The sequence below is a fragment of the Sipha flava genome, unplaced genomic scaffold, assembly GCF_003268045.1.
Source record: "Sipha flava isolate LNK unplaced genomic scaffold, YSA_version1 41_pilon_pilon, whole genome shotgun sequence".
Taxonomy (NCBI): Eukaryota; Metazoa; Arthropoda; class Insecta; order Hemiptera; family Aphididae; genus Sipha; species Sipha flava.
Window position 1 is genome coordinate 2840832 of NW_020273144.1, and position 25874 is coordinate 2866705.

At 37.7% G+C, this 25874-nt stretch overlaps 1 protein-coding gene across 1 annotated transcript in view; it reads right to left on the reverse strand.

The window, feature by feature from the left end:
• Positions 1-293: 293 nt before the first annotated feature.
• LOC112688937 (Krueppel-like factor luna) overlaps positions 294-25874 on the reverse strand; it is a 66378-nt gene continuing 40797 nt past the window's right edge. Inside the window, exon 5 of the mRNA XM_025562374.1 lies at positions 294-1238. Coding sequence (XP_025418159.1) covers positions 1042-1238 — 197 coding nt within the window. The 3' untranslated portion in view covers positions 294-1041. The remainder of the gene's footprint in view (positions 1239-25874) is intronic.

Below are 25874 nucleotides of genomic sequence, written 5' to 3' on the forward strand. Positions count from 1 at the left end.
TTGTATAAGTTTAATTTTACATAATAATTGATATAATAATGTTAATAATAATAATCCTACATTATATGTTATATTATTATAATTATAAAACTGCTGGTGAACGAAGAAAGGTAAAACTGTTTTTTTTTTGTTTAATTTTAACAATAATACAATAATCAATGTTTACGTTTTTTAAATGACAACGAAATTATGTTAAAATGATAGTTTGTTTATTCAACAAAACAAAAATGTCTTCAATCATATACGTAAACATAAAACGAAATAGGTACATTATAGTTTTGACAATACGTTTAAAAATTATCCGTACGATAAGCATATTTTAGACAATACAGGTAACTATTTAGGGTAAAAAAAAAAAAAAAAATAGTAAATAATAATAGTAATGATAATTACGTAAATAAATAATAAGGACACGTGTTGTACGAAAACAAGAACACAGCTACGTATTATAATAATCTTATTAAAAGCACGTTCGTATAATAAAATATGTACTATACGATGTATGTATATATAAATGTAAACACAGAACATTAATTATAGTTATTTAAGACGTGTACGGTTAATAAGTGTAACCTATGTGCGTACGCGCGAGACACGGTCACCGACGTACGGCGTTGATTAGGATTACGAATGCACATCGGAGACAGATATTATTTAACAACGGTATTACGGATTCTCGTCACCGAATCATTTCGACGGCGGACCGAAAACGTTCGAACGTTGTTGAAACAAAACGGTAGAATAGAAAGAAGAAAACAATAGCGTACACGTTATGCACGTCATGTACACAATAATAATAATAATAATAATAATAATAATAATAATAATGATAATGATAATAATAATAGTAATAATAATAATAATAATAATAATAATAATGATAATGATGATTTGTACATTTACACGCGCGGCTGATGCGTATCGTTGTAACGGTACCGGAGGAAAACGGATAAGACTTGCGGGGCAGCGGTTTGCAGCGGTGGTTCGCGCGACAACGTTCCGCGGCGGCGGTGTCGTCGTCGCCGTCGTCTGGTCCGCCCTTTACGTGAGACTTCCGGACCGGAAATCGGTGTGTTGCGTTTCCTTGTGCCTGCGCAGGTCGACTTTGCGCTGGAAGGCCCGGCCGCACAGGTCGCACGCGAACGGTTTGTACCCGGTGTGCTTCCGGCTGTGCGTGATCAGGTTGGACGACTGGCTGAACGCCTTGCCGCACACCTGACATTTGTGCGGTTTCTCGCCTGCAAAACACCAAATCCAAACAAGGTTACGCTTTTTCTTTTTTTCATCCTTTTTTTTTTTTTTTTTTTTCTACGCGTATATCGCGCGAAATGCACTAAACTAGTGTTTAGAAATGTTGGCCCGGTCGGCTCGCACGACGACACGTTTACGATTGTAAATTCATTCCGTTCGTGACCCTGTGTGTACACAACGAACTGCACGAGCTAATGTAACAGCCCTGCGGACGATACGGTATATCGACGACGCGGACTCAACGCTCAAGGTCGTCTTAGCCTACGAAAACAACTAGGTGTCGTAACAATTGTCCGGTTAATGTTGCACTAGTGAAATTACGTATTTTTGGAAACATCCGAATCGAACCAACACACTCGTTAATAATTGTTTTGTTTTGTAATTTAATGAACCTATTTCATTTTTTACTTCGCGCACGACATTATCGGACTAATCGTGAAGTAATATCTCGCGGTTTTCAGTTGGCGTATTGCCGATTTATAATAAAAATAAAGGCAATGAAGAAATCAACGCGCTAGAAACTAATTAAGAAGTTAATAATTAAATTTAATATTACGAAGAAAGATTTATTACTTAAAATCCGACCGTGTCGTAGTGATAATTTTTGGAGCCAAGTTCTTTGCCTTAGAAGGGAAACGGGTAACGGGAGACAACTGGCAAAAACCGTAACCGACAACGAGCGATATCCAGCCGAGTCGGGTCTAATAGTACGTGACAAAATACTATATATACATATAGTAGATGTCCAACCTTTTTTCCTCGGTGGGTCACTTTGGTAAACAATTATCTTAGAGCGGGCCACCAAATATAAAAGTAAGTACGAATAATATCAGTATTAATCTGATAATGTTATTTTGATACACACAGTAGGTGTGCAGTATACATTTAGGTGCAATGTAACCTGGTACGTATTGAATTTGTTTTCAAATATTTTATCGACTACTGAAAAGATAATACGAGTAGATTGAGGTGCACGCTGTAGTTGCACATTATTTTTTATCAATACGCTCTTTCAAGTGTTCGGGTTATATCGTGAAATTTCTATTTGAAAATGTTCAAAAATTAAATTAATAAATTTAAAAAAAAAAAATCGTAATTTTTAATACGAGTAGTTTTATTTTTTTTAAATATTTTGTTTTATTTATGGTAAAAAAAAAATTGTAACGGGCCACATTGAATACCTTCGCGGGCTGCGGGTTGGGCACTACTACTAGTGATGGTACCGTGTTCAAAACTCGGTATCAATTCAAGCTTTTCGTATTTTTAATAAAAATTGTGTTCTAATTTTCTCGCACACACGTTATCTTCAGCTGATATCACATTAACCATAAATATTTAATAATATCATAATTTAACAGATCTGCCCTCGAAGAACTGCGATTTGTTGTATAGAAGGAATGCGAATAACTTTTACTTCGGCGTAATGTTAGTGTACGATTAATCGTGAATGAACAGTGCAGAGGTTCAACATGTAACTGCAAGACGGCAGTTTGATTTTATATAATACGTAGTTGTTAATACATTTTGCACACGGTCAATGCATCTGCAGTCATGGTGACGTTATTAAATTGTTTTATACGTTTTCGCTGTATGTTACGTATAATTTTATATTTTTCATTGGGATTAAAAAGTTTCTATTTCTGAGGTCATAATTTTGTCGGGTGGGTGCGAGATAGCATTTTGTTTTGATTTTCATTTTTATCACTCAGCCACGATGCTACAAGCCCCCCTCCTCTCTATACACTGATGTTTACTAATTATATGTAATTACCATATACCTCTACACGTAATTATAACGGTTTGCTGCGTATACAAACGCGATATTTAACAGTGAAATAATATACGATTTACATAGATTACAGGTTAGGTAGGTACTTTGGCACGTATTCATTATGCATATCATAACTCCTCGAAAATTGTTTTCATTCGTGAATGTGAATGCAGTTAATGTGAATGCACTGCAGTCACAGTGTTGAGCTAATGTTGAATACATTGCATCGCTTCTTTTCAATGTTAAAGTTGTTTAATATTCTTTACAAAAATACCTAATAATGAAGGTTGTATACGGTACATTAATAATAAATGAACAATAATATGAGATTATAAAAAAATTATGTTTGAAAAATCGTTTTTAATAAGAATGTCAAAAGTGGTATATCAAAAAAAGACCAAAAGATGAAAGTTATGTAATGTTAAACCTTCAATAAACTGTAATTTATTCGGCCCTTGTTTTTGGATCAATGCCATAACACATATTTATTATATCTATACTAATGCTACAGTATATTGTTTTATGTGTATATCGTCGTTAATATAATTAAACAAAATGAAAATTAATTTCTTTAGACCAAATCATTATAAAAAAAAAAAATAATAATAATTACGTATGATATACGATTTATATTAATAATTGACATAATAAAAATATTATTTCATAGGTATTTGTATAATTTATAAATACTATATGAAATAAACGTTAATTTTTTCTTTTCTTTTTGCAAATGAAAAAGGCCACCTAAATATGATACTTTCTAATTTGTGACAATTTGTGTTTACTATTTAGGTTCAAAGATTTAAATCACGACACCATATGATACTTGCGGTTCAAACGTCTTGGCTTAGGTTACCAACTATAATAACAGAAATGAAGTTTTGATTTCAACTTTTTAAAATTGATTCCGATAATAAAAACAGCAACCATTAAAATAATTAGATTGCTGAAAACCTGATTTTGTCAAGTTAACTTAATATGATTACGGCGAAGTCTAGCAGTCACGTTCGCGAAAGTGTTATCAATAATAGATAAATATTAATATTAATTATTAATGAATAAACTTTTTTGAAGACATTTTTCTAGGGAAATATTTTTTCATCGAAAATTTGTACAATAAAACAAAAGTTTTATTGGTACCTATAATACGTAAATCCCATGAAAATGAACCAATATAAGTATCGGATTTAGTTTTATGACTTATACAACAAATACAGTAATGTAAATTACGGTCGTATATTTCAAAAAATATACCAATAAAAATATGTTATTGGACAATATCAATCAAAAAAAGTTTTGAATTTATAATGCACTTATTTTTTTTAGTTTTATGTACTCGTAGATATAAATCTTTTATGTTTGAAAAAAATCACTTGAATTTATAATAACTGTAAATTTTGAATTTTACGGCAGGTGTTTTATAACGTACACGTATATAAGTTAAAAATCGTATGAAATTACAGTTTCATAAGTAATAATAAAAATGATAAAAGACTGTATTTTGTGTAGGATTATTGATATAAATCAATTGCGATTCGAAGTAGTCTTGAATATAATTTACCGAAATACATAAAATCTGTGCTTGTGATTCATTGCAATAGATTAAACAATTATGATGTCTGTAAGATCATATTACGAAATTGACCATACACCAACGTTTCTGAATTTTTGTGCACACATATTTGTATAGTTAAACTACAATTTGTTACGACTTTTTGGTGTGACCAATTAGTTGGAAGTCTTATTCATAGCTTATAAACAACACTGAAAAGTCTAAAAAGTTTAATGAAATATTAAACAACCTAACCGCAGGGTGGGCGTGATGAAAAAAACTGTCCAGCAACAGTTTGAATTATTCGATTCGAGCGCCACAGGGAACGGGCGTATCACCGGGGACCGTACGCGTAAGACGTCAGCGGATAACGATAAGGCTCGCAAAGTCAGAAGATTGTATACAAATTATTTGAAAAATGTATTTGATTATTGGTCTATAATAGGGCGTAATTTTAACATTGACCCCGGGCAAAAAAATCTCTAGTTCCACCTCTGCGCGTACCTACGTCATACGATATTCGACGGGCGGCCCGGGGATTTTCGCGCCCCGACGTCGCGGCGGCGTGATTGAACGGTAGTACCACACACACGCGTGAAGATACGTGTACGCCGCGGCCTCTAATGAAGTTCTCTTCGACGGCGGCCGTGCTAAAACCCGTTACCACGGTTACGGTGTAGTAGCCGTACACGCACGCACCGCACTGGCGTCCGTGTACGTAAGCGCACCTCTCCCCGCCCGGCCACACGTCGCGCGGCCCTACCCCGACCGGCCGACGCTGAAGCGCAAGCCGTATGCACGCCCGCGCGATTTCGGTGGTCCTGTGCGTGCGTGCGCGCACGTTCGTCGCGAACCGCTAGCCGGAATGGGCGGAGCCGACGCACGGGCCAATCACTGCATCAAACCGAGGTTTCTATTATCGCTACCGCGCGCTGCAGCGACCCCCCCCCCCCACACGAAACCAGCCCCGCCGTCGCGACCACCGTTCGATCGGCCGCCGCCGCCGCCGCCGCCACCGCGCCCCACACGTCCGCGCTCGGAGCAAATCCGGTGTACGTGGACGCATTATCGGCGCGAAGAGATGGACAATAAAAACGAGAACGACGCACGGTCGTCGTGCCCGGACGGGAAGTGAGAAAAGCGGCGGAAACTAAAAGAAAAAAAATATAAAAAAAAAAAAAACATACGACGGAACACTCGCGCTATTATCAGCACCCGAAACGATTGCTCCAGCCGTTTAACCGTGCACCGAGCGCAAGTTAAACCTTGTGACGTTTCGACGGGGCAGTCGTAACGCACGTACCGCGGCCGTCGTTTGGCCGGACTTTTCAAGACGTCCGAACGCATCGCGGTGACACATTTGACGGAAGGTTGTTCCGTCCTCCGCAAAACCGTTTTGCATTTCGTTTTGCGTTCCGTTAAACGCGGTAACCGAAGCTGCGCGGAGCGAATGCAGAATACAGCCGTTTAAAGGGCGTTTAACCGAAGTCACCGTAAATAATAATCGCCGCTATAAAACCTGGTGGTTACCGTGTTTAAGTGCTCGCGTTAATTTCGGTCGCAAGCTAAAAAGTCGAGTCCGCGACCCCCGACGCCAGCTGTACCTACGTGGGCTTTATTATTCGCAGCCGTCAATGTCCGGCGACATTTAATGTAGTTACGCACGGGAAACAGTAAAAAAGTACATTCCGCGTGAGTGCAATTTTACGACGTTTGAATTTATTCGAACGGCGCTTATAAAGTTTTAAAAGTCCCGTGTTCCGCAACGGGATAAAGATTAAATTCCCATACGCATACGCAATAATAAGAGGTGTCCCGCCGCCTTCGCAACACGCGCTGCCGGTTAGAAATTAACTTTGTTATGCGCGAACACTGTTACGCACATCCGTAGGGTAGTGTCGGACTGCACGTAAAGTCGTACATATAAACGTACCTTTATACCCGTGCATACGTATACGCACGCTTTTATGGTCGCGGGGAATTAAATTTAATGTACAGAAAAAATGAAACAAAAAGAACAAAATCAATCTACCGCGACTGGCACACTTAAATATATATATATATATGCATTATGCACACGAAGTATAACTGCGGCGAATGCCGTTGTTTGAATCCCAAACCAAGAGCCACTTCAGAATGTGCCGGTAAAGGTTTCCCCCGGGGCTTAACGCGGGCAGAAAACACATACGCCCCGGCATATATACGAGCGTAATACGTATGTATTTGTGGTGCACAATGCGTATAGGTTATAATATTACACGTAGCAACACTGCATCATACGAGTATACATGTGTATATGCGATACGAACACACGCGTACGCGCGGAACCCGATTGTTTTGCAAAAGTCTCCGGAGAGAGATTATTATAAATCGAGTCGTTTTCGCAAAAAAATAAAAAAAAACGTAAAACATAATATCATATATATTGTTGTGGAGCGCGGGGTGGTGTACGTACGCAATAATAATAATTTGTGTGCATACGGGTGTTTCGAGAAGTCGGTAAAAACTATTTTTGACGCGGTACATGTTTGGAATCATCATTGATTTGATAACATATAAGTACGCTATATTATGGTTAAAATCTCGGTTGTAACCGTAGAGTAATATAGAGAAGGCATTTTATAATCAAGTTGAAAGGCTAACTGCCTCCCATCAGAGTGACCGCTTTTAAAGACGTTAATAATTGTACCGTAGTAAATGCGCTCCAATATGGCTAGATATTATGTATAATTACCATATAAATACAATAATAATATAACTATTGTATTTTTTAGATTTATTTAATTGATTTTAATATACTAGCGTATGAGATTTGTTATTTTATTTAAGAGAGTTTTTTTTAAACAATAATTAATACAACAATTGATAATATTTTCAATTATTATTACTCACAATATAAACATTATTTAAAAACCACAGAAAATCTTACATACAAATCTCATAAACTAGGTGCAATTCATAGATGTGAACGCAAAGTTTCTCGTTTTAATATGAAATAATAATAAGTCAGGTACGCTGAACGAACCTATAATTTACTTATTATTTATTATAAATAATACTAAACTATCAATCAACAAAATAAAATACATTTAAAAACACATAATTAATATTTAAATATTAATATATAGTTAAATAAATACAAAAATAATTGTAATTTTTTTTAAAAAAAATAGTAATTACTAATAGGTATATAATATATCGTAAATGTCGAAAATTATAATACTATCACAGATTATACGAGTATTCATGTAATCTGTGATACTACTATTTACTTATTATCACGATTTACTCACTTATCAATAAATCTTTACAGTACAATAATATTATTATTGTATTTATACAGTAATTATACTTATTATCATATGCATATAGTTATTTTAGATTGCATTTACTATGGTACAATAGGTTAAGTCATTAAAAAGTCATTAAAGTTATATTATATTACTCTATGGTTGTCACCGTGAAAGATGCCGAGTAAGATAACCGTGGTAAGTAGTATCGGCAGGTTATACTTCGCTGTAATCGTTAGCAATCAACTTGACAAAAACGGGTTTTCACTATTCGAATTATATTATTGTTTAATTTTTTTCAATTCCAGTCTAGTTCATCCGCCATAAATTTTAAAAGTAGGATGGCGTATCTGTATATTATAAAATCAATGGTATTATGCTCACGAAGCCGAACACGTTCGATCTAACAATAAACGTCAGCTACTTACATATATACTAAAAACTAAAATATACTAATTTTTATTGATCGTATGCGAACAACGGAATGTTCGCAAAACGGCGTGCATGTGTCGAGTGTCGCACACGACTTTATAATATAATTTAGGTAGGTACGTATTACCTATTGCGTTATACATATGTGCATTATGAATATTCTTGAAGTTTTGCACTCGTACGTGATTTTATAGGTATTCGGAACGACAAGAATCAGTTTTGATCGTGTTGAATCGATAGAATCATTTAAACACGATGCGAAAATCAAATATGACCAACGCGTCTATACACATTATATATATAGACAGAGAGACTATAATCAATAGTCGACCCGAAAGCTCGTTGCAGTAGTAAACGTATAATGCATATATATATATATTTATAGCTATTATATACCATGATAGTATTTCACCGCTGAAAATCTAAACGCTTCGAATAGTTCTATGTAATACGATAAAATATGTGAGATTGAAAATGAGATAAAGAGGAAAATTTCATCATTTTATAATAATTATATTTATTCACTAGGATGACCGTGAATTAGATAATTATATGAATTTCATTAAGAATCGAAATTTTAGGTATCTTTTTCTTTTACTCGCATAAGTATATTTTAATAGATAATTAGTACGAATGGAAACAAATAATACAAATGTAAAGTCATAACGCAAATATTATAATTATCTATAATTACTGTGTACTACAATACATATCATAATCGTATAACAACATCCACAAAAAATAAACGAAATCTATTTCAATAAGAGATACAAATTTCTTTCTGTTTTGTTCGAACATTTTTTTTTTTTTACATTTAGTAATTTATTGTGGGATAAATGATTTGAGGATATGATTTTTCAGTTATACTACGCAATATTCGCTTGGATGTCAACGATGAAAAATAAAAAAATCAGACGGAATCGACGGAAGCCGCACTACATCACACTACGGAATCAATTGATCTTTTCCGGTATATGCCGTGACGTACCTTAGGATGTTATTGAATCGAAGAGCGTATGCGACCTTTACGGTGAGATAAAACACGTACGCTAGAGGGTGTAGAGGAGAGGACGTGAGAAGACTCGATTCGGGGAGAACTTTCGCGGCGCTGAACCAAGGAGAGAAAAGAAAAAAAATCCTGGTCGAAAAAGGCGAACGAGCCAGACAGATTGAGAGAGAGAGAGAGAGAACGGACGATAAAAACGATTGCAGCAGTTAAAACGCTGTGAACGGAATAAAGTGTACAAATCGGCGTACGTGCACGCGGAGCGACTGCACGCGCATCATGTATTAACGTGGATAGGTGGCGCAGGTATAGTGCAGTGTGTCGGCCACGCACGTCGGACACAAAGTAAAAAGCACATCGTTTAAACGGTTGCGAGGGGCGGCGAGGGAAAACGGGAGAGAAAGTTACGAAGGACGACAGAGGGTAGTAGGAAGGGGATGAGAGAGTGAGACGGAACGTTTGATTGATTCCGAACGATTCGAAGGAACGAAAGATTTCCGTCGCACAGAACGGAGCGCGCGCGCATTCCTCTCGCATTCGCCCCCCCCACCGGCGCACCTTTCTCCTGTACACGTACACACATCGCGGTCGCGACCATGCTGGGCTTCTTGACGCACAGCCGCACGTCCGTGCGCACACCGTCCGGCAATAAAGTCCCGGGATTTTCAAACGCGTTCATCGTCTTATCAAATTCCGTACGTGTTCGGCATTCCCACGGTCTCATATCTTATTTACCGAACGGCCGTCAATATCTCCTGATTCATCTCCTGCACCGCAATCGTTCTCGTGCCGCCGCGGGCCCGTACGCACCCGTTCGTCGTTCCTTTAATTTATTTACTAATTTATTATTCTTTCCGCTCTTGTTTAACCCGAACCCCGCGAGTACGTCGAAAGATGTCGAAAAAATATCGATATCACCGCCGGGACGAAACGCGGCTGTCTACAGCTCTGTTGCGTTTAATTACGAGCGAATCAATATTGATTTCACGGCTCGCGCAGTTATTTTTTCAAAACTTTGCCCCTCGCACGACCATTATTCTACAACTGTTAGATGAACTCGATATAAAGTAGAAATTACACACTGTACCAATATGATTAGAACTATAAACGTATTCATGATTCAACGGTTGACTTATCGTTTACCCATACCTTAAACAATCGTTCTCAATTGTCACATACTTTTTGAAACAGTTGTTCTTAAGTTTCGAAAAAATTAATTTTATTTAAAATTAAGAGTTTAACCTTATTTTTTTCCTTCCGTGATTCATAGATTTTCCTAAATTTTATTTTGTTAATCATTATTCTTATCACGAGAGTCGCATTATCGCAGTTGAGGATATCGTCTTGTTTAAAGGTATTTTTGACGTCAGCAGACAATAGCGACTGGCTATTATGATTTGATAATTAGAAATTTTAATTAATAAACTACTAAACACGGTCAAAGAAATTTGAAAGTAAAAATTCTACTCGTAATCATCATGGGAGATAAAACGTTAACAATTTTTATATGTACAACACGTGTTTATAACCGTACGGTTTGAAACGAACTCGTAAAGCTTTGCGAGAAGTTTGACATTCACACGAAACGTATACAGTTTCCACAACGGTTGGAGTCACGTAGCTCTCGCGCACACAAACGGCTCGTCGGTAACGAACCGAGTGGTATTTTAAATTCGGTCAATTAATTCTTATGACGAACACCGCGCTACGCGCGAGCATAATGACGCGCAGCCGAGACACTGCGCGTCACACATTATTTTACGCATAAAGACTGCGGCATAAGGGGGGGGGAGAAGGATGAAAACAAAACGTCGCAAATTACTGCACGATCGCGGTGCACTGCACAATCAGGGTGACGGCGCAGGAGTTGGGTGCGTACACGAAGGGCGCGCTTTGCGCGCGTACGTACATGATAATTGCACGCGTTCATAACGGGCGGCGCGCGTGCGATATCGCAGTTAGATTAGATTTCTGAGAGGTTCGACGAGATTCAACCCCCGACAACGATTCGCGTACACCGTTGTTATTACGTCGTTATGCACAATATCGTAATGCGAAGATAGTCGAATTTAATTATTAGACCACTTTGGTCCGCGGTCACCGACTGCGCGCGTTGATCATGATTTATGCGTTTCAATAAAATTCGTCGAACGCAGTCGTCGTTCCCGGCCGGCGGCACTTAACTCGCGCGCGTGCGTACGGTATTATACTCCTCGGATGCACGGACGTATTACGGAATTATATGCGCGCGCGTGTCTCGGGCTCGGTCGCGTCGCCGTAATATTGTATTATTATGATATATTATGCGTATGTATGATTCTACATGTATACGGAGTGCAGCGGTGTACGCGAGGGTCGCAATAAACCTAATACCTCGGGTGCGATGATGAAACGCATAGGATATTACGTCGCCGGGCGACAATACAACAAAATTTTTTCCCTTGGTGAAATTCCCCCGATACAAAGCTCTCGTCGGCTATTAGGGCGATGGTGGTGGCAATATTCGATAATATACACATACGATCGCAACTCCGTCCCTTTCACCCTTACCCTCACTCTTATCTCGGTGTACGCCGAACTTTGACGGTTCTTTACGCGCAAAAAAAAAAAAAAAACGATGATTAGAAATTTCGTGAACAAGAAATAAAAATTGCGTCGCTAAAAAAAACTTTTTTTACCGTACGAAATTTATGTAAACAATGCCACACGTCTAACGATAAAGTTTGCAATAATAATAATAATAACGTACACTTTTCGTAATGAACATTATCAGTAATTCGAGTTCCCTCGGTGGGACTCGGTATATTCAATGTACGCATTACTTTTTTTCGAAGAGCGTGCAAAAACATTATTTTACCATACTTTCGAAAGCTCCGGAATAACGTAAACGATTTTTACGTGGACGTCGCGGTTCCCTTAACACATGATCCTCGTGTGTAGAGGTTACAACTGTACGCGTATAAGCAGTACTGTGGCTCTCGCGTTTTTATGTTTCTCACATGCCGCCAGTACCGTGGCAACCAAATACCGCGGCCGGAGCGAAACTTCCGAATGCGCCATTATGTATTTTTGATTTAATAATGTTGTAATTGTTGGATATTATTTACAACGATCGGTCCAAATGATACGAAGGACGTTGACGTTTTTGCAAACAAATTAAACAACACTGACTGCTGTAACTTTGAACGTGAAACACGAAATTGTTCGTTTACGCGCCCGGGGCGCAGAAACTTCTCCCTCTCGCCCTGGCTACAGCCCCGCACGACTCGCGTGTCCGAACGCGCTACGTCGGCAAGTGTCGATAAGCCGCTGGTGCGACGGGTGGTCGCATAACGGACCTCACACGACGGACGCGTTGTGCTGTTGCAATCGCGTTGTGTACACATTTGTTCTGTGCACCGCGACGTGTAACCCTACACCGATGAGATAAACGGATCGTGACCGCGGTTCAGTCAGCGTTTCGGTACAAAACAAATAGACGCGCTCGCAAAACGGTCCGCGGGAGTATTTGTTTTCGCCCGTCTCGTCCTGTCCGCCGAAGGGTGCGGCACATAATATTGTAATTGCCGCGTACGTGGTGCACCGTAACAATACGGCGATACGATAATTGTACGCGACGTCGCGGCTGTAAATGGCTTAACCGTTAGCGCCCCCCCCTCCCGCACGAGGTTCGTCCCTCGGTTCGAGCGAAAAGGGATTACTAGGAAAAATCATCGACTCGCTCCGCCCGCCATCGTCATAGTCGCAACACGATACGATATCTGCACGAAACCGTCACCGTGGCTCGTCGATCCGCAGTTGCGCCGCGGCCGAGACGATTGCGTTTTTAACGCGATACGAGTACGTTCTCCGCAACAGATGCCAGTATACGAGAGGATTTCATCACGCATTTGGTTCTCAGGTCCTCGACGGATTTAATCCGTGGGATTAGGTCCTCAGTTGTGTCTACTAACGTGGAAAATAAAAGTCCACTACTCTTCACGGATAAAATCCACCAAGTCCGTTGGTTAGTGGAGGAAATTCGTCCTCTGATCTTTCAAACCGTTCTGAAGGATCTGCGGACTTATACGACGGATTACTTCTGGTTGATTTCTGTTGATATACTTTATATTTGTACGTTATAATTATTTAATTGATATAATAATATATAAAATCGTAATGGATAAACATGATAATTTGATTTCGACTAAAAAAAGGCAATATGCGATGCCGGATTGATGATCGGTAACCATTGTATCACAAATAGGAAAACGAGGCGTAAGCGGATTAAAAACTGGCCGCTAGATGGGACTTGTCTAGTCATATGCCATATATTCATAGTCATATTGCACGAGTTGAGCGAAAATGAATCAAATGATATTGCATGACAATAATAAATAATAATTTCTTATTAAGGTACGGCGGATCGGATGTTTCTGGTTAGCGGAGAAGCGCCATAGACCAAATGTGTTTGTAAAATCCTCCGGTCGTATGGGTGGTCTACCTAATACATCGCGATATTCGTGACGCACCACGAAAAATGTTAAGCAAAAGAAAAAATTATAGAACACGCCTTGTTGGTTCATTTTTGTCCGAACCACTTGGCAACAATGACACGGTACTCCTGCGAACGGTCGTTCGTAGCAAGCACGAATCGAAATGGATCTGCAGCTGGTGGACGCGAAGTCGAATCACGAAATCACTGAAGTAGGCCGAAGAATTGTCGAGGTGTACCGTGCCCATCCGAAAACCGTATAGACGCCGGAGGCTCAAACCGAGTGCGATTAATATTTATTCTCGGGCCAATCTTATCGGAACGCGTATAGTCAAAAACGTCCGCGCGAAGTACGCGCAACACAATGTGCAAGCAGTGCCGCAACTACAGTTTTGAGGCCTAGGTGCAAAAGTATTTTAGAGGCCCATCACCATCATCTCATCATCTTCCGATACACCTTTGGAGCATAGATAATTATATATAAAAAACGAATTCAATCGCCTCACTGTTCCGGTTCGTACAACGCTGCATTTGAAATCGTGCGGAATCGTGTACATGCATACGCATATATGTGTGCAATGAAATCGTATGTACATACGAGGTGTGATCAAAAAATACCGGGATTTTTTTTTTTTATTTATTTAAATATACAAATAATATTTCAAATATTAGTCTCCTTCAAAGTATTCACCGCCCGATGTTATACACTTGTCCCATCTCTCCTGCCACTTTTTGAAGCAGTGTTGGAAGTCTTCAACTTTAAGTTGTTTGAGTTGATCTACCGCATTCTTTTTTATTGTCTCAATATCATCAAATCTTTGTCCTTTGAGGTCAGTTTTAATTTTTGGAAATAAAAAAAAATCACAAGGGGCGAGGTCTGGTGAGTAAGGGGGGTGAGGTACAACTGGAATTTGTTTATCAGCTAGAAACTCACGGATTGATAAGGCAGAATGAGCAGGCGCGTTGTCGTGGTGTAACAACCACGATCGATTTTGGAACTGATCTGGACGTTTCTTACGGATTTTTTCTCGTAATTTAATTAAAATTTCTTTGTAGTAAGTCTGATTTACCGTTTGAGCAGTTAGAACAAATTCGTAATAAATAAGGCCTTTAATATCGAAAAAAGTAATCAACATGGTTTTCACGTTAGAACGAACTTGCCGAGCTTTTTTGGGTCTTGGTGAAGTTACTGATTTCCATTGTGATGACTGTCGTTTAGTTTCTATGTCATAACCATAGACCCAAGTTTCATCACCAGTTATTACATTTTTAATGAACTCTGGGTCATTTTGTGTTCGTTCTTTCAAACTTTGACAAACTTCAATTCGATGATTTTTTTGATCTTGAGACAACAATTTCGGGACCATTTTTGCACAGACTCGTCTCATGCCTAAATCTTCAGTCAAAATAGTTTGACATGATCCAAAAGAAATGTTACACTCACTAGAAAGTTCTCTTATCGTCATTCGTCGATCTGATCGAATAATTTTTCGTACTTTTGCCACCATTTCCAAACTTCTTGATGTTGAAGGTCGTCTAGCACGAGAGTCATCATTAATGTCTTCACGACCCTCAATAAACCTTTTATGCCATTCAAATGTTTTAGACCTGCTCATCGCTTCATCTTCAAATGCTTTTTTAATCATTTCAAAAGTTTCAGTCGCTGATTTACCGAGTTTAACGCAAAATTTAATGCAAACACGCTGCTCGAGTTTATTCGACATGACAAAAACGGCAGACACAATAAAAGTATCCGATTTCAATGAATTGTCGTTCATTACTAACAGTTAATATTAACTCGCGGCTTGAATAACGTAATTGAGTGTTATCTCTATTTTTATTTGATGTGTGTATATTCCCGATTCGATTATTTTTAGCGCATATATAATTTTAGTCCCGGTATTTTTTGATCACACCTCGTATGTAATTCCCGGAATCCGTGGCCCTCAGTACAAATATTTTAGGGCCCATCAAGCGGTGTCCGGCACCGCCTGCGCCCGCGACAATTGCGGCACTGCGTACAGGTATTGTCGCACGACCGAAAATCGTTGTGCTCAAACGGTAAACGCTTTCGTAGATCAACAATTGTGACCGTGCACGGATTTTGCTTTGGGCCAATTCGCTCGTTGCTCGTTAACGAATCGAGTCGCGTGCCATTGAGCGTGCACCGAGCTGTGTCCGATGCACTCCGGTCAAGTTCAACACGCAGCGAGTAAGTGAGTAAGACGTCTTAATAGACGTTGTGCGAATCTAGCGAGTAAATTCGCCCGACGCAATCGAGGCTCAAACAACTACGCGTTTCGATTTAATATAATCTATCTTTGATTTATTCGGTGCATACTGGTTGCGGTCGCTCAAAATATATATCTAATATATACGGTATACACCCATGCTGTTTTATTTACAAAAAAGTTTCAACATTTACCTTTCCGTTTTATAAACAGACTTAGGACTGTCTACACTATTTTTTTATCGTGTAGGTTTGAAATCACTGAAGTTATTGTGAAAAGTCACGCGGCAACCTCGGGTGAACATTCATTCTTGCAGTGTGCATATTTTTTCTAAACAATGTAACGCCATTTGACCCCAGTACACTGAGTACTGTACTTGACATTTCAGAATAAAAAATTTTGGAGGGACGCTCGCTCAACTGCTCCACTGCGTTACGTTCAACACTGTAACTAACCTTTTGCCGTACCATTGATTGGCGATCATCTAGTTCGTGATTATACTACTATTGCAGGGGCGTATACAAGGGGCGACGCACAGTGGGAGGAATTGCATTTATAGCTGGCCAAAAATAGAAAATTTAGGTATGGTGATTAACGATTACAACCAGGAATATTTGTTACCATTGATATGACGATGGTAAATATATCAAATTATGTAATAATTGTTAATTAATGAACTGATAGGAGTAGGTAAAGTACTGAAAGATTATTGAATTTAGCGTATCATATGGTAATCGCTTGTTATTCACGCAGTTTTCATTTTAGTTTGTCCATTGTCGTTATTTCATAAGTAAAAATCTAATTGTTTTTTGCTAAATCAAAAATAGATTAACCGATAGAAATAATTAAGTTACATTTGTTCTCAGTACTATTTATTAATTAAAATGTCGTAATAAAAATGCATAGATATCATGAATTTAAAGATATTCAAATTTATTTAATTTTCATTTTGTAGACATTTTTTTTAGAGGCTCTTAGAGATGTGAATTCATTTTTAGTTTAAGCTTATATATATATACTTTGAAATATGACATTTATAAGTTGCCCCAATTTGCCCCTTATTGAAATAAATATATTTTTCTAGGTGAAAGAAGCAACGTAAAAAATCGCTGTTTATTCGAAGTTTTGAAAAATAATGTTTTTGCATCAAGTACTTATGAATCACGAAACGCAATGATTACTTACAAAACTCATAGGCTGGGAGAAAAGTGGGAGTTTAGAAGGCAATGAGAAATTTGATTAATGTATTAAAAAAAGTTGAAGAATTCAGTAGTAAGTTGAATAAGAAATAGTTAGACTCAAATCACTTTTTGAATAAATTTTTTTTTAAAAAAATGATGTGGTTGGATTTAGAATTTAAAATTCTTTTATTGAGGAAATGTAAAGAATCGTATGAATCTTTTACAAGTTCTAATAGACTACGTTAATCTTTTTTAGAGTCAAGTGATCGTTCTAAGCGCAGACAAATAAAAAAACTTGAGAGAAATAACTTCATCATATAAATGAATCTGTGCAGTAAAATTGACATTGTATGTTGAAGAAAAACGTGCTGCATTCGATGTTGTTTCCCTCGCAACCGAGTATTCTCCTCAATGTGTGATAACGATTAGAAAATTTTATAAAAATGAAGCGAAAAATAAATATAGTTCTTACACAGATGATAAGGATGTAGCATTTATCATTAATACTCACATGACTAAAAATTCGTATCACAAAACTAGATTAGGTGCTAAAAAACATGAGGCTGATATATATCCTTCTTATGATAGAGTTCAGTTAGCTAAAGATAGATGATAACCTGAAAATATTATTATAAGCGAAATAATTCCACTTTAGAGGCAAGGGAAAGTCAAAGAAAGATGCCCAAGAGGCAAGTAATAAAAATTATAATCGATTCAGAGTACATCATTCTCGAAAATCATAACGTATTTATACAAACACATATTTTTTTAATTTCTTATTAGTGTCATCTGATCTATTAATTACAAGTTTAAGAACACAACTTAACAAATCAAAAACTAAATTACCTCCAGAAGCCATTAATTTACTTGTTATCGAAAGCTCAGAACAGAAAAAAATAGAAACTTGTAACAGTGAAATAAGTAGTAGTTATTCTGAATTTTTATTTTTATTAATCTTTTTGTTATCCGATTAAATATCAAATAAATTAAATATTTAAAAATAATGCATTTTTTTTTAAATTTCTTATATAAATGTTTATTGTTAAAAAATAAAATTATTTTGTTTGTAATATTTTCCAACTTCATAATTTCAATGTTTACTTGCCTCAACTGTATTTTCTAAACAGTTATCTATATCGAGATAAGTATTGAAGTAAGTTATCAAAATTAAAGTAAGAAAATGTTTGTGCATATTAAATCAATAAAAAAAACATTTATTTGTGAGTGTCGAACTTTGTTTGATAGGTGCTAAATTTTTGGCCAGCTAGAAATGCAATTCCTCCCACTGTGCGACGTGGGGGTCAGATCCCCCCATAGGTCTTTTAAAAATTGTACAAAATAGTATTCTTAATGTAAGGAAACAAAAAAATATTTCAAGGATTTATTGTAAATTATTATTTTGATACATTCAATATATATATATATATTATAATTTATTATTTTGAATGCGTCCTATGGTTTAGGAATTTTTCTTCCGTAATAATTTGTTTGCAATTGATCCCTCCCCCCCCCCCATACAAAAGTTACATGTACGCCACTGTACAATTTTATTTATTTTATTTACAAACTTTACAGATAAGTAATAAGTATATGACCGCAACTAGGATATTACCTACAATTCGCGTGACCGCAACTGTTGTATGTTCTTACCTCAAAAATCGTCTCTGACCGCAACTTGGATGCAGCCGATTTATTAGTCGTAACGCTTATGAAATCTGTGTTGCATTAATTCTTGTACGCTAGATTAAATTTACCGAAACAAGTTACGTTATAGTTCTACGTTGCAAACTAGCCTTATGCAATAATTACTATAGGCTTGTCCAAATACTACGAAGGCTCGAACTGGATAAAAAGTTAACATTAAATTTTTATTTATTATTTAACTTCAACCCTTATAAATTAATCAATCCGACGCGTCGTCAAAATACGCAATGCGGACGTTCATAAGTACTTTTGTGTATAAAAACATTAAAATCTTCTCGTACGGAACCAGGGTAATTCAGAAAGTACGTGACAGACCACCGCGGTTCATCGTGGATTCGAACGTCGGGCGTATTCGAAATGTTTAGCGCTGCGTACAGTATGCCTAAAAGGTGCGCTGCGGATCTTACGCGACAAAGATCGCACGCCTGAGAACCCGATTCGATCGGTAAAACCCGGTGAATCGACAGAAAAATCGAAAGGCGGTGCGATTGAAAAAAGCCGCGGACGTCCAAATGCCGATCGAAGTGGATCGTAAAAACTCATCGCATCGACCGACCGCGCCCGTCGAACGGTCCGACCGACACGTGCGCAAGCGGTCCCGCGCGCGGTTTCTGCGCGTACGTCATAATAACAATAACAATAATAACAATATCGTGCCATGAATCATTACGTATACACACGCATTACAATGTATTTACGTGATTGGCGCGCCGGTTCCGGGTGCAGTGTAACGAGATTACGACGGATCCGGCCCGACCGCGGTGACGTGCGTGTTTCGCGCACCGAGGTTTATCCGTTTCGCCCCGGGGCGGGCGACCGCGGTGTCACTTACGCGTTATTAGATTTCGATCGGCGAACAAAGCGCGTTAAGGCCCCATCGTGAGCCCTGGCGACCGGTGACGGGGAACCCTGAATACCATCGTCGTGTCGGAACAGTATGTTTCGTCGGAGGCCTACTCGTATTGTTGTCAATAATTTATTATCGCGCGAATCGCGCACTTTCGCGTGCACATGTCTCGTGTCGAGGATTAGAAAAACGGCGATTTTTTTTTTTTTCCTAACATTTTTTCATAAACTTCGATAAATATCAACGTACGATGGCTACACCGCGGTAAATGTATTGCGCGCTGCGGTGCAGAAATAATAGCTGTTTACGGAGTTTTTCGTTTTTTTCGTCATGATTCATCAATACTTCGAGTTACGAGTTTGCGCTCAACGTCAAGCGTATTAACATTACGATGGACCGGGACCACGTATACTTAACACTGGTCGTTTTTCGATTTTTAAGTGATACCCAATGATAATAACGTTAAGTTTAAAGCTGCCGTTTATGTTTATTTTTATACAATAAAAATAAATTTGTCTTTAGCACGATACCCTTGCTGTGCATTAGTCGCTATAGTGGATAGTATGACAACAATTCAAAATATTTGATAGTAATAATTCGTTTTTATAGATACATTTTCGAAATACCTACATAGCATAACGATTATTTTTATTTTTAATCTTTTAAGGCGTGTGGTTTTTATTTGAAACTTTTTTCTAGATAAAACTAACACTTAATTTTGTGTCTTAAGACTTGTGATTTCAATACAAACATATAAATTATTTTATTACGTGTATCGTTCGAGTTAATAATTATATAAGATAAGATATTCAATGTATGTACTATATTACACCGACCGTCGTTAAAAAACATTTTTCCAATGCGATTGTTCACTGTCGGTTTCGAATTTGTACAAATAATACGAATAATAAAATACAGACAAATTGTGTTACCGTGTCTTGTGAATACTCGTGAAGTTATATATTTATGGAATAAAACCGTGATAACAAACTTAATGTAATAATAAGCATTCACGGTTTTATGGTTTTTATGTCAACCGTTGAGGCGTACACGTATACGTCTAATATCCGTTTAACTGTTTAATAAAAATATAAACCACTTATTGCATTGTCGGAGAGACAATAGTTTCACTGGAAAACTCGTGCCGTAGCTTATTTTTTAGAAAAAAAAAAACCAAATTTCAAAACCCTCGCACACAATTAAATAAAAAAAAAAAAAGGAACAAAAGTTATAAATATTTATAAACCTGTATAAATGATGCTGCTGCGAATGGATAACACATGACAATAATACATCGGTACTGTAAGCATATACGTTAGGTGTAATGTTATTATTCGACAAGTGTAGTAATATGAGACGAACACTGCGGTTATCATCTTCTCGACGGGTGTGACGTTTCATATACAATACATTTCAATATAATGTATACGGATAGACGGCACCACGATTATTTTAACATTAAATCCTGTTTGCGGCATTGTACTTACACCGCCCTTCGTTCCGGATGACGGCGGTCGTTGTCGGCCGAAGGACATACCGAAACTTACGCAACAGAGCCGTGCCCGATAAATCCGTATAAATAGATCGCTCGTACTTCATATCTATTGAAAATTATTATTTGTATAAGCCGACTCAGAACTTTACGACCATTGCTGTACTAATGCGTTTCTCGAAAATCGTATAATCAAAGTTTAATCTAAGTCGTATGCGCATTAGAAACTATATAACTCTCGAATCGTTATTTTTTTTTATTCGTGTAATTTATTATTTGCACGAGTCATAATTTTATCAATCACAATAAAAGATAATTTTCTATGGTTCATCATAATTACTTACATACAACCGTATATACAATTGACTCTTAAACGGTTTAATGTAATGATTTAAAATCATACCAATACAGGGTGTTTATATTTTATTTTCACCATGGGCGGCTCCAGGGGGGGCGCGGCCCCCTCCCAAGCCCGTACCGTATTTATAACAAAATTTACATTGTTAACAAAAAATGCATATTATAATATATACTATCATAGAAGACGCACAAATATGTAAATAGAGCCATAGAGGTATGACGGTTGAAAGGAGTTTCTCTACACTTCAGAGACTAAAAATCTGGTTTCGTTCAATGATGACTGAAGGTAGACTATCAGCATTATATCTAATTAATATACATCATAAAGTAGATATTCTAGATCAAATAGACCATATTATTGATATTTTTGCCAATTTTAAAAATAGACGACTTGAATTTGTGTTGTAAAAACTGTTGTTTTCTTTTTGTTATAGTATTTTGTAAAATTATAACTTGCATCCCTCATTATAACCCCCCTCCCAACCAAGACTCTGGAGCCGCCCCTGCTTTCCACCTCGATATAAAAAGTCATAATCAAAAAAATTTTTCTTAATCGGTAACTTGACTATATGTCTTGTATTTGTACTCATTTTTAAGTATTTTTTAATATAATTTACCTAAGTTCAAGTAAGAAATTGTTAACTTTTTAGATACTACAAAACTGAGCACTCCTTTCAATTTACATATATTTTTAAAAAATACTTTATGTACTTTGTAGCGTGTGCGAAATACATTTTATATTTTTTTTATAACGTAATCGGTTAAATTTTTTATTTTTCTACCGGCATTAGAACAGCGACAGGTCTACATGATGGAAGACAACAATAATATTTAATTAGAATAATAATGATATTAAACGGTGCCGTATAGTTTATACGATACGTGTGTGTGATGTGTATGTTACATAGGTACATTTGTAATGGATAAAGTTTCTCTGCGCTCATAGACGATCGTCGATATCTCATAATATAATTATTGATATTATTATTGTTATTATTATTATGATTATTATTAGTATTACTATTATATCCCTCCGGCTGCAGTAAAGCTCGCGTATGGCCCCGATGTCAAATCCCCTGTGCGATAAAGTCCTGCGCGCTAATAATTAACGCGATTGGGTCAGAGCTCCCGGGGGATATTTAGTACAATGTAGTTTCACGCCATTCACCGGGACATGTAACCCGGCCAGCAGAATATATACGCGGCGGTGGCGGTCGTCGCCTCGTTTGCGCTTCTGTGTTTTTTCTTTTTTTTTTTATATATATATATATATATATATATATTTTTTTTTATCAATTTTCACATCTCTCTACCCTATTTTTGCTTTTATGCCCCTCGTGTCTCTTTTTCACTCTCGCGTTCTCTCTCTCGTACGCGCGCGCGCTTTTTGACCCGCGTCCACTCTGTCGGATGCTCTCTTTTTCCACCACCTGTCTCCTCGCCTAACTTTCGTAATGATAATATTAATATAACAACGTCTATTTTTTTTCGGTCATGGAACGGGAAAAAAAAAATAATAATTACGCTTTTACACACGTGCACGTAAATTTTTCACTCGTACACAAATACACAAACACACACACATACACGTTCACGAACACAATCTAACCGACACTCACACAATATTCTTTTAGGTATTTGTTGTGGTTGTTATTTTATCGGACTCACCGTTCGCGTGGGGGCGGAGGGTGAGATGATAAAAACCACTGTCACGGGGTTTTTGTATGTACCGTCAACCCATTGGTACAAAATGTTTGGAGATTTATCGCATTGTTTACGCGTACACGCGTACGTAGGGATTATATAAATATGTATGTCGTGTTCATGTATTTACATGATGTGCGAAATCGATCGTCGAGGCGTTATTGACGTGTGTCAAAAGTTTCGCATAAAACTAGACATTGATTTTTTCAAAGAGTAGTATATTTTCAGAGAAAAACAATGTACGCGTGACAACATATTATATTACACACATATTTTCATCGATTCGTTCTTACATTGCACACTTGGTTGTTTGTGCGAATAGTAGTTGTATGATATTTAATTTGCGATTATACTGTTAATTTTCCGCATATAAGCAACGCTATGGAACAAATCGAACGTAATCGTTATAACGTAGTTGCCGAGGTGGTATTTCGTTAACTTGCGACAACGTGGTTATGTACGCGTTCCGATTAGCGTTTTGTTTTGAATAAGGCTTTTGAGTTATTTTTCCGAGGACCGGTATGCATAGGCTGTGAAACGTTCGAATCACCGTGCGGGAAGAGCGAGCGAGAAAAACGCCAAGAAAGATGGACGGCAGGATAAGGATAGAGATTTGGGAATCGCGTACGTAAGGAAATAATTCCGGTACGGTGCGCGAAAACCGATAAATATGTTTCGTTGCCGTTACGGCGCGAAACGACAAGGGCCGACCGTGTGAGTGGTTCGGTAAACGGTGGTACGAGGGTGGTGAACGCGAGGGTTGACGGAACGAAGTGAGACATCGAGATTGCCGTTCGACAGATGGGACAAGTGAACGCGCGCGCGGTGCGCTACTGCATACACACGGGCGCGCGTAGCCAATTCCAGTCAAGTGTTATTATTGTTAACGTTCGCACAATGGCACTAGCGTGAAGGGACGGGAAGAAGGGGAGAAGCGTGCACACACTCTCGTGCGCGCGCGTTTACAGGGCGCGAGGACGAGTGGACCGGAAGGGGGGCAGTGAAAGAACGGGGACCCGCATAGCGGCGAGGGGGTGCGGTGGCGTTGGGGAGGCAGCGAAAAGGCGCGGCTGCCGCTTGCAGTTTGCGACGAAAGGACGGGTGGCGCCGCGGCGGTGACGTTTGTGCGTGCGGAGTTTGCATACGATACGACGGGCGGGCGGCGGGGAAGGACTTGCGTGCCGCTATGTGTGTCCGCGTCTCCAGCACCGGTGGTTAATGTTCTCGTTTAAAATGCGGTGCACACAACGTACGGCATAGCAATACGTCATGGTCCGCGAAAATTGTCTCCTGCGAACACGGTTTACACGTTTCGACGTGTTGGGCAATATAAATTGTCGTAATAGTTGTATAACGCGCTTGCACCGTATAATATCATTACTAATGTTAGGAAAAAAAATGTATGTATATGAATATTTTGTTCGCCAAGACGCGATGGTTACGTAATATTTTCATGAAAAATCAGTACTACGGACCAGGTATTGGGCAACTGGCGGCATTTTTTTGTTATCTGGCTCATGTTACGTTTTCAAATCGTAACGTCTTAACGTTCATCAGTGTTGAATTTTATCACGTTGATCGTAAGATGTTATATTTTTCTATAGCATTGAACTCTAAACATAATATACATCCATATCGGTATAACTAACATACCTATAAGGTATTTGACACTTGTTTTATTGTATTGTTCCAGGCGTAAAATTAAATTATTTAAAATAAATGATAATTGTCAACTTAACTGACCTTTTTCTTGATTTTTGTTTCCTTTACCATGGCTCGCTAGGTTTTAAAGTTTTAAAAATTGATTTTCTAGTCGCTCTGAGTTGTCAATTTCTACTTTAGAGAATAGTTCTGCAGGTTTAACGTTAAAGCATTTTTCCAGGTCGATTAATGTGTTTATAATAACAATAGGTATGTTTTTTGACGTTATGCAAAATATTGCAGCTAAAAGACGACTAATTTTTTCTTCGTAATCTTTTGTATACTACCCATAAAATTATAACGTTGATTTGAGTTGTATACCGTTTGAGTTTGAAAAACTTGACATAATTTGACTTATTAATGATGATATGTTCGAAATAATCAGTGTGATCATTTTCTAAGATACGCCTGATAGAATTGGGTGTATTCTGAATCGTCATGTTCTTTATGACAAAATGTTTTTAAAAAATCAATAATAAAAAAGTGGATTTTAATAATTACGTAGATACTGTACGAAATCGTTAAGCATGAAAAATACTTAAAAACTACTGTTATATTCATAACTGCAAGAATGTATCAAACAATATGTTATAGCGTGGGAAATTCTTAGTAATATCACATGTACTGGTACTTTTATTAGACGAAAGAATATTGAAAATAGTGTGTATTAGTATCGAGTTGTCACCTGTCCTGATCAACCCGAAAATTGATACACATAAAGCAAAAGTAGAATAGAGTATATCAGGAATTGAATGCACGTCGGTTAGAGATTCTTATATAGGAACGAGATTTTGCTGGGCAAACGAATAAAAAAGTAAAAGGAATAAAACAAGAGAGAGAGAGAGAGAGAGAGAGAGAGAGAGAGAGAGAGAGAGAGA